Below are 10,623 nucleotides of genomic sequence, written 5' to 3'. Positions count from 1 at the left end.
CCTTCACTCCCAGTCATTCTCTAGCACCCTCTCAACTTCCTGCCTCATTTCCATCTCTCTAAATCCTACTACTGTGTGGTGCCCGTCTTTCCCCTCCAGAAGGCAAATTTCAGCAGGCCAGGACCCTAACATTTTCACAAATAACCAAACCTGGTCTCAACCTGAGCACCACATATTTTCTACAATATAGGATTCTTCTGCCTCCGGATGCTTTCACACCAATACCGACATAGCTGTCTGAATTGTTTTTCTAATACAAAGGCTTGGCGCAGTCACTTCCTGTCCTCCAAAACCTTTTTAAAAAAAAATTTATTGGCACATTTTAGGTATACAATATAATGGCACTCATCGTTGGAAATCTGCACCTTCGCATAGTCTCTCTTGGTTCTTTTTCCCCCTTCCCTTGCCCTCCCTTCAACCCCTCCATCCCTCCCCATTTTCAAAGTCCTTGTTTCCATTTTTCCCATTTCTCATATTGATTCCATTCCTCCTTTTCCCCTTCCCCTAAGGCCCTTCTCTCCCTACTTCACATTCTCTAACAATAATGATAACCACATCATCAGGTCTGGAGCCCTGGGTGTCACTGCGGCCCAGGACCCTCTAGGAGTTTCAGGACTCCGTGAAGACCCTACAGACCTGCCTGCCGCCTGCCTTCCCCGAGTGCAGCACCTCCTCTTCCTCCCGCTTCTTCCTCAGGGCAAAGCCATCACCCTTCAGTGCCTGCTGCCACGAGTCCAGCCCCAGGGTGCTCTCGGGTCCTCTGTGCTTATCTGCATGATCTACTCACCACACCCGACTTGTTACCGCCTTGTCCCTGTTGGTGAACATGTCTCACCAAGAGGCTGAGTTCCAAGTGCAGGAAAGTGTCTCTTCATTTGTAAAATAAGAACCTCTTTGTCTACCTCACAGAGTTCCAGTGAAGAACAAGTGAGTTCATGCATGTAAAGCAATCAGAACAATGCTTTGACACATAATAAATACCACATAAATAGTTGCTGTCGTTACCATTCATCTCCTTAGTGCTGGCCCACAAGAAATATCAATACGTACTGCTGTTAAATTTGGTTGGAGTGGGGCAGGCAACTTCGAGACTGAGATCTAAAACTTAGAATCGGGTTGGGAATATTGACATTATTTTTTTTAGTGACTTCTCAAATTATTTGAGAACCCACCTGCTGCTCCAAGCTTCTGGGAATATGAACCAAGAACTGTTAAGTAAGAAGCCAGACCTACGCCCTTCCCTAGTGGTATAGCGTACAGGTGCTCGTCACCTGAAGACACCGCCTTGGAATATTATTTTGCTTAAATTCTTTTATTGGTACATTTTAGGTATACAATACTTTTATCATTGGGTGCTTGTACCTGTACATGATGTATCTTTGTTCTTATTTTTTCCCCATTCCCTGTCCTTCCTTCACCCCCTCCACCCTTCCCTATTTACAAAGAATTTGTTTCCATTTTTTCCTTTTCTCATAATTTTTCCTTTCCCTTCTTTCCTTTCCCCTACCCCTCCCACTGCCTCTACCACTTTGGACCTTTTCTTCCTATTTCACATTATCAATTATTCATTTTAATCATTTTAATCCTTATTTACACTTTGTTTCTCACACCAGTATTTACACGTGTGTGTCCTATTTATTTCACTTAAGAGTATGGCCTCAATATGCATCCATTTAGCTATAAATGTCTCTAATCTCTCATTGTGGAATATTATTTTTGAGAAGCTTCACCGGGTAGCTTCCTCAGATGACGCTTATCCTCGACAACTCCAAGTTAATGAATGCTTTCACATATCCTGGGTGAATGATGCCTTGGCTTGCAAATTTCCTTGGCTTCCTCTAGAGCCTGCCAAGCTTTGCAGGACCTGTGTGACCCCACATACTGCGAAGGCCACCTTCGGGGTGCTGTGAACAGCTGGGTCTCACCTCTCCAGAGGGTGGGTCAGCCTTCCACAGGCAAAGGCCAGGAGGGTGAAGTTGAGGCTGTGATCAGGTGAATCCTGAAAAGCAAATGGCACCCTGAGGTACTCACAGAATATGACTGCTGCTCCATCCAAAGTCTGATGTGAATCCGAGCCACTGGAGACATTAAATATATATACTCAATGTCTGTCCCTTCCAAGTACCTTCAGATACGGGATTGCCTACACCATATAAAACCACCTCGGGAGTTGGTTGTCACCATTTCCATTTTGTAAGAGGAAGCTCAGAAAAGGTCACTTGTCCGTTTGGAAGCTCAGAGGGTTTTGTTACAGTGGGAGGTTTGGTACAAGCCTGTACTGGCCTCATCCAAGGGGTGAATCACAGAGATGGAGTTTTAGAATGAGACGATCCCGTAGCATGGGGCATAGCGAACTGATTTTTAAACTTTAGCCTTACCATATGCCAGAGGAACAAACTTGGGCAAATTCACTCTGTCATTTTTTAACTATGAAAGAGAATACCTCAAAGGATTAAATGAGCTAAAATAGCGTAGAGTTGTCTGACATGGCAAGTAAGTAAATGACCTTGACTGCAGAGAAATACAGAATCTCCTTGTATGAGAACAGCTACAAAACTTTCCTTATATGATCTCCCACAACTTAGTTTCTAGCCCCAGAAACGAGCTAGTCAGTGTTCTCTTAATGCCAAAGGCTGGACTGGGGTCCAGTGCTTGAAATTAAACCATATAAAAGGAGGTTCTCGCCAGTCACGAGCTGGTCGATGAGGCTGCAGTTGGAGGGTGACGCACTGGCACTGGCACGGTGCTGTACCAACCGAGCCTTTTCTCGGCCGACTTGGTCCTGGGAGTTCCGCTCAGTGGCCTGGCATCCTGGAGAGTCACCCAGCACCCTTGAGTGAGTCTGGCCCTGGCTGGAGGATTACATTTCATCAACTGTTGACATCACTTGAAATCCTCCTTGTTCATCCAAAGACACAGCGATAAAAGAAGTAACTCATGGTCTTGCAGAGCAGACAACTTTATTGTTAGCCATTCTGGTGCCTTATTTTTCGTGGGCCAAAAATAGATAAATCCAAGAAACACATTTCATGCTGAGTCACAAGCACATGGATTTTGTCTCACACTCCACACACATTTCATCAGCAGACCAAATTATCTTTTTACTCTGTCTTTATCTGCGGTACCCAGAGCTCTACCGAAGCTTTTGTCCCAGATCAGGCTGTTAATCATTTTTTACTTTCTGAATGCAACAACATTCAGAAGGCTCATTCTTGAGCTTGCTGCTTGAGGAGGAGGGTGGGGTGAGCCAGGAGGCCAGGTCATTCTTTCTCAGGAATGTCTTGGCCCAAACACTGCACGGGTGCCCCCCACACACTCAATGGCTGTCCACATTTTCTTCCTCGCTACTCCATTTCCACCAGCCCTTTCCCACTCCGTGGAGGTCTCTGCTTCCTGCATCTCTATTTCACCCCAGCAGAGAGGACAGAGATAACACAGCGGTACCCATGAAGCTGGAAATTCAGACAAGTCGTTCTGGATTTCCTTTCAGACATGTCTCCCTAAAATATTTCCGTGTCCTCTCCCTGTTTGACTGTGTTCACTACAATGAGTCATCTTTGGGCTTTCGTCCACAGCAGATTGAAATAACAGCAATACCAAGGCTATGACCTTACACTTTCCATTTTTATTAAAATTCTCACTTTACTTGACCCTCATTAGCTTCAAACTAACCATATGTTTGGTCTTCAAGTTTGACAATTTGCAAGCATTTCCCAAATCATCCTCTTAATATAAGACAAATCTACTATCAGCCATGTAATTTCTTAACAGACTCAGAAAACAGAATCAGACTCTGCAGCAAGGACCGCTCTGGAGGCGGACGGAAAGGATCCTTTTTACAAAGTAGGGGTTGGAGGGTAGAACAAAAGTTATGTGCTTTGTGACATCTGCCTGCCCAGAGAGCCTATTCGTAACACAGTCCTAAGAACAAAGGGAGTAAAATCTCAATAAAAAGCCACTTTAGGGGCATAGATCTTTAAAACGCATGCCCTTCTACAGTGTTTTCATTCCTGCTACTTGCATTGTAAGATACGCACCCAGCGCCCCAGCCCGGCACCAGACCCTTACTTGTCATTCACTTTACCCACTTCACGTGCACATTCAGACCCGACACGTGTTTGCTGTTACATGGAGAGGCGCTCGTTTCCCTGTCACTCTCAGGCAAATGCAGGTTTCTCGAAGGAGAAGCTGATGGATGGCTCTGAGCAGTGCTGGGAATGCACTCAGGAGACGAGGCTCACACGCCTCCCCGATCCCTGCATTCGACAGTTAACACTTGTTCCTTCCCTGACCCTCCTCGCCTCTTGGTAAATACTCCCCCATGGCCACCAAGCTGAGTGTGAGCCAGCTGCTCACCTCTGAACTTCTGCAGAGGTCTGCCCTGCCATGCCTTCGGGTCAGAAGACACCTGGAGGGGTCACGCATTCCAGATGCGGACAGCTCATGTTTCTCCTTTACACAAAACGACTTCCCAGATAGTTTAAAGGGCTTTACATTAGTGAGCAGATATTTACTAATGGAAAAAAACGCTAGTATCAAGCAGAAGAAATAATTTAAACGAGGAAAAGTTTGAATTAAATAAGCTTCTATATCTGTAGTGGGAAGCTATGTGTCTGTACCAAAATTACAGGTAGAATAAAAACCCAACAGTAAGCCTCTACTGACAGCTGGGGCCAAATATGCATTATTGCCTTTGTTTTTTTTAAGTGGCCAACTCTTCGCCACGTTCTTCATTTTCCCCCACACTGTTTTCAGCCAACCTCTTAGACACAACTCCTCTCTACTCCAAGAAAGTATTTCTGGCCCTCACTGATCTTATTTCTGTAACACGTGGACTCAGGCCTTCTAACTCCAACTTACATTGGTACTTAGTCTCACATACGTACATATTTCCACAAACGGGTATTACGAAGCGGGCTTCACTTCCCTTAACGGCCACAACACCTAGCCCACGTCCTGTCGAAGTGCTGACTGCATGGAGTTCTGGGCGCGGCCCGTTCCGTGAAGCACCCAAGCTGTCCCACATCCCGCTTCCCGCTTCGTGTGACCTGGCAGCGAGCCCTTTCTGATCACGGTTCATTAACAAAAATGCTGCGATTAGTCGCACCGAATTTATTGCACCCTCAATCCAAGATCCTGAGCTTTAATTACAGGTTAAGTGTACAATAAATGACCCCTGAGAACTTTTGCGTTCCGGCTGCACCGCTGGGACACGGCTGTGCTGCGTGTGATGAGTGCTCCTGTGCCCAAGCACGGCGACAGCCTTCACAGTGCGTGTGTTCTCGCGAGCACAGCCCGGCCTTTGGCGTGCAGCGCGGAGGCGCGGCCGCGCATCGCGGCAGAATCTCCGGCATCCCCAGTGGGAAGCAGTGGGCCTCACCCTCTCCTCATGACTAGGTCCAGAGAATGCGAGCCGACCAAGTTGGCTTTCTGACCTGAGTCGTGCTCCAGCCATTGTTCCCGAATGCTCGAGCCACAGTGTGTCACCGCTGGAGGGACAATTAGGGCACATGAGAGGCGCCCAGCAGAAGCCGAGCCCAATCAGACCAGGCCGGATTACTGCACCTTCCCGGCTCCCAAGTGTGGGAACCTCATCTTCTCCTCAAATGGAACCGAAGACCTTCGGCTGTTCTCTTCTTCGCCAAGTGTGGGAGACAGATACTGCCTGTGTAAACTAAAGTCTGCTACGGACTTCTGAGGGACTGTAATGGAGGGTGTTCCCCATGCCGGGCAGACTGCGTGCCGGAGGTGCAGTGACAGGCCTATAACCGAGCCTCCTAAGGGCACAAGGCCTACAATGAGAAGGACCTGGGCTCACACACAAGGTGGCACTCGGAGCTGAGACCTCAACCAGACCTAAGGGCCTTCTTATCTGCCATGGGGGGCACCACCTCCCTCAGGTGGGTGTTGCAAGTTACATGCAATGTACAGACAGCCCTCGGCATACTGCCCAAGACAGCAGCTACTCAATGCGTGTTAGCCATCATAATTTTTATTGCCTTAGAGTTGGAACAGCTAGAAGGCATGGTTTTCTTTATTGGTTTAGTCTTCTCAGAAGTCCTCCAGAACTAGAGTTAAAGTATCTCTCCTTGGGCCTGTAAGGCCATTACTGTAAAGGTCACTTAGTGGGCAGAGAGCTTACTCCTCGCACCCACTCTGGACAAAAGCTGGATGCCCTCCTCTCCGTGTCTTCAGCCCTACTTCATGAGGTCTTAGAGCTTTTCAACAACCCAAGACGTGAAAATGAGGCGGCACAGAACTCCCAGCGTTCCCTCAAAGAGAAGCGAGGGGAGGGTGGGCAGCTACATTTTCTCATCCTTGGCAAAGTACCGGCTCTCATCTGCCGGGATCCCCGCCGGCTGTGAGGAGATGAGCCGCAGGTCACGGATGGACCTCACGGTCCACTGGGAAAGCTCCTGCAGCACCTTCAGGCCCCACAGCTTCTTCTCAAAGAGCCCCCCCTCTCCCAGAGGCACCCCGCTGGTCTCATTTGGGGGGATCTCGTGTTCCAGGAGCACCATCAACTCCTCCAGCTGGTAGGCAAAGGCGGAAACCTGGAGCCCCAGCGAGCGTATGGCCTGGTGGAAGTCGCTCTCGGTGGGGGTGAAGTGCACCTGCTGGTCTTCCAGAAGCCTGGCCAGCAGCACGTGGAAGGTGCGGTAAGCGTGCAGGTTCTCCTGGAGCCGCTCGGCCTCAGTCAGCTCGCTCCACTGAGCGATGCTCGCAGCCGGCACTCCGCCCACAGCGTCCAGGCTCACGTTCTCGCTCAGGCCCTGATGCTTCACCTGGCAAGAAGATGGAGAGCATGACACCTGTGCAGGGCCTACAAGCTCACAAACCTCTCTGATCAAAGATCCCCAGTGTAAAGAACAGAAACTTAACTTGGGATCCATACCCAGACTGTAGCAAGATGGCAAGCTCCCTGAGACTGACAGACGGGCTGCATTTTCCCTGCAAGAATATTCAACTTTCAGTAAGTTGGAAAGGTTGAAAACCACGATATAGAATGTTTTCTAAATTGGTGCTTCAAACTGTCTCCTGAAATATTTAAACCATACACTCAGGACACACTGGAGTAGCTACTGTAGCACCTCCCCTTGCCTTCCTATCTGTACTGGTGGAGTCAATACGGCAGGAACTCATGTTTTAAGTCAGACTGATTTCTGACTGGCAAGGCTGTTCAAAGCCGAAGCAACCCTCAGCATTGAAGTTCAGGAACTTCCCATGGAGCCTGGAGCATTTCCACCACAGGACTTAGGTAGAAACTGAGGGAGATCCCTCTTTCAGAAAACCAACCTGGAGGTCCATGCGTAGCTCAAGAATCAACACTTCATGAGTGTCCAGTGAGCCTTTCAAGGGGTCCTTCTGATAGCTTAGGTGATCTTTCTAGTCAGACACAAGGACACTTTGGACGTCACACTAAAAGTGAGGACCTAACCCCGTATAAGAGTAGTTGGATTTACAAATTTTTGCTAAGTTCATATTGCTCTTCAGCCCAATCTTACTAACCTCTTTCATTTTATATAGCTCAAAAATTTGGAACAGTGTCTGTAGAACAGTTAATCTATTTTGGTAGAATTCAGAATATAGGGTATCAAGTTAGGAACAGCCTCCAATAGCCAATCCTACCTAAAACCTCATGTCTTCCCTCAGTGAAGGAATAACACATCTCCCAAACAGTGGAGAAAGGCATGAAGGTCACCCGAGTTTCCACACGGAAAGAGCCACCGTGGACAGGACCGTGACTGGGCTTTCCTAACTGGTTATGGGGCTGCAGCGTGATGCTAAGGCACTAGCTGGGGCTTGAGACGCAGGGAAACAGTCAACAGTAACACAGACGACTCACGTAAGAGTCCATGAGAGCAGTCAGGTCTGAACGAATCTTCCTTGCTAGCCAGATAGAACGGCTACAGAGGTCCCGACGATGAGGGGTCAGTGGTGAAAGCTCTGCAAAAGCCATCCCGATGCGATGCGACCATCCAGGAAACAAGTGAGCTGGGTCTCGCCCCGTCTGCACCGGTCCCAATCAGAAGCGTGACTCGAGGGCGCGACCCACTGGGCATTCTCTAATGGGACTCCCCCCGCCCCGCCGCCCCGACTCAGAGGTGGCAGCAAATTCCTGGCTGTGGATTTTTTGTGCCTGTGGAATCAAAGGGCCCTTTTTAATCAGCTTTTTTTCCCCCTGCAGCGTCTGCCTCCATCTCTCTCCTCCACTCAGTACTTAGCACACTTGTTTTTATGTCAGTGTTTTGCTTCTGTACTTAGCAACAAGGTCACTATCACCTCAGTCCTCATGACACCCTTGCCTACCGCAATCTATTTAATATACACATAGAATCAGTTCACTTTATCATCACCTGCCTTGTGCGTCCCATGTCTTTTTTGTTTTTGATTTGGCCTGATAGTGTTCAATAGTTAAGTTATTATTGATATAATTATTAAACACCTACAATGGCTCAGACACTGAACAAAGGCTTTAAAACATTTGATCCTTCGATTAATTCTGAAGTAAATACTAGTTTTCCCATTTTATATAAAAAACTTAAGATGAATGTGCACAAAATCCAATAAACTGCATTCAAATTTATATAGTGGGCTTTGGATTCAGTTATTTTTCCCCACCAACTTTTCAATTATTTTGTGTAGGAAACTCAGTTTCTGTGAAAATGGTCCTTTAAAAAGGCAGCATCTTTTCATTTCCTATCTTGATAAGTACTTTTAAAGTTAGTTTAATTTGTACTTGATTACAAAGTCAACTGAAGCAGCATCTCTAATCTCACTTTCAGTGCCCTCCTGGTAACTACAGATGTGGAAGGTTCTGTTTAGGCTTGTTGTCTTCCAAAGGAAACATCCAGCCCTAACTCGGTAACATTTCTCAGGCAGCCCTACTCAAGTGACAACATGCTTTCTGTTCTCTTCCCTGTCTCCAGCACTGCACATACTTTATAATAAGAGAATGAGCTGAGCTTTGAAAATGAAGACAAAGAGTTAAAAGGTGATTGGAGAATCGTCATTCTATTGCATTTAACTCAAAGAATGACGCTAACTGGATCGATGTGCTTTTAGATTCACAGCATAGATGCTACCATCTGCACAGTCAATTTACACAGGTAAACAAGGGAGAAAGGAGGCTTGGGCAGCTGACACAGAAGACTGTCAAAGGTAAGATTCTGGGGCTTTTTCTCCTTTTTAAAGTTGATTCTATGGATATTGAGTTTTGCAGATAAGTGATACTGAATGCTGACACAGTTGTCATTATCAGAGTGACATTGACCTCAGAGCAGTCTTAATGTTCTCTTTACTACATCAACAGGGCTGGTTTTGCTAGAAGGCTACTGAAACAATCAAATGGGTTTCTGTTGACCACAGAATCTCACAGCATCTATGTTTAAAAACCAAGAATTAAACAATCAAAAAGTTCCCGACTGAACAAGAGCAAACAATAGCATACAGAACATAAAAACTGCCCACTGAGGGACTTCGTGCTCATTTAACAGCATCACTTCTTTCACCCCAGGAAACCGTAGCTCAGTACAACCCAGGAAGACAAGTTGCTGCCATGAGGACAACTTTTATTTTTTTCTTTACATACTTGTTTTGGATATGCCTTACCTAGATTAAGAAAAAACAAGGATTTGAAAAGCAAAGTATCCCTTTTATTATAATTTCTTTGTACATAACCTTTTCAACCTATATTCAGGTAATAACCCATCTCTCCCCTCAAAGGAGAAGGGTCCCACACATTACAATAGGCAAAAAAGGCTTTTAGGAAATAAAGTATTTTAAATTGATCCATTACATTTCTTTCAATTTTCTTGAGTATACTGGAAAGTGGGGAAAAGACAGGAGGAAAAAATGGTACTTTAGACACCGAGACTGTAATAACCTTATTTAGGTTGGTAGTGTATTTGTATGTGGTTTTCCTCCAGGTAGATAGGTACTAAGGGGGTTCAAGTGCTCTATGCTCTATGTGGATGCTTCTATCTTTCTTTCCTCCCAGAACTCCCTGCCAGTGTCTGTCTAAACTTCCTGAAATATATTAAGGGGTCTAATTATGCAAAATAAGCCCGGGCAAGCACAAACAAGGGACAGGTACATCTAGAAATATTGAATAGTTGTATCTCACCGACTTTGTCATAATTTGGAATTTCCAATTCAAGATGGAGATTGTGAAGGGAATTTGAGTAAGAGTAGGAAATATGGACTTTCAAGATGAAAAGAGCTCCTGAGAAGGATAATGAAATAAACAGCAGCATGGGGAGCAGAAGGGAAAAGGGCTTAGTTTACTTACACTGACTCCTGACTATGCCAAGACTTTTTTCTCAAAAGGAAAAATACAAAGTCCACGCAAAAAATCTACTGCAAACTTCTAAAGTAATTTATTGTCAGCAAATGGTAGCTGTAGAAAGGTTTAAAAAAAAAAAAAAAAAGACGGAAAGTTCTAATAATCAAGAGATAATTGCTTTTCATGGGGAGGGGAGTGTGGTATAGGGAGGGAGAATATATTTTCCCCTACCCTAGAAAGAAGTTTTTTTATTTTTTTAATGCCATTTGTTTTAAAAATACCAAGCTAAAATATCTGATGAAGTGAAATTCAGAGAGACAAAGTCTAAGTGTAACAAA

At 45.8% G+C, this 10,623-nt stretch overlaps 1 protein-coding gene across 2 annotated transcripts; it reads right to left on the bottom strand.

The window, feature by feature from the left end:
- Positions 1-1,519: 1,519 nt before the first annotated feature.
- Cntf (ciliary neurotrophic factor) lies at positions 1,520-9,301 on the bottom strand. Of its 2 annotated transcripts, XM_087203640.1 has the most exons (3): positions 7,847-7,920; positions 6,896-6,951; positions 1,520-6,785 (listed from the first exon to the last, which is right to left on the bottom strand). In XM_087203640.1, exons 2-3 carry the CDS (start codon positions 6,944-6,946, stop codon positions 6,303-6,305), a joined length of 534 nt encoding a protein of 177 aa, XP_087059766.1. In that variant the 5' UTR covers positions 6,947-6,951; positions 7,847-7,920; the 3' UTR covers positions 1,520-6,302. The 2 variants fall into 2 exon arrangements, with proteins under 2 accessions (XP_087059766.1, XP_004869796.1); XM_004869739.4 differs by lacking the exon at positions 6,896-6,951 and having other exon boundaries at positions 7,847-9,301.
- Positions 9,302-10,623: the final 1,322 nt, after the last annotated feature.

This window comes from Heterocephalus glaber, unplaced genomic scaffold (assembly GCF_053883595.1).
Source record: "Heterocephalus glaber isolate CG9 unplaced genomic scaffold, H.glaber_assembly_v1.0 deba00001805, whole genome shotgun sequence".
In the NCBI taxonomy this organism is placed as follows: Eukaryota; Metazoa; Chordata; class Mammalia; order Rodentia; family Bathyergidae; genus Heterocephalus; species Heterocephalus glaber.
This window is presented reverse-complemented; position numbering and strand designations above follow the sequence as displayed.

Excerpts from the sequence above, each read along its gene's own strand:
- Cntf (XM_004869739.4), bottom strand. The coding sequence starts at position 7,960 with ATGGCTTTTGCAGAGCTTTCACCACTGACCCCTCATCGTCGGGACCTC. Across the intron at positions 6,786-7,846 it reads CTGCTCTCATGGACTCTTAC|GTGAAGCATCAGGGCCTGAG; the intron begins GTGAGTCGTCTG and ends TCTTCTTGCCAG.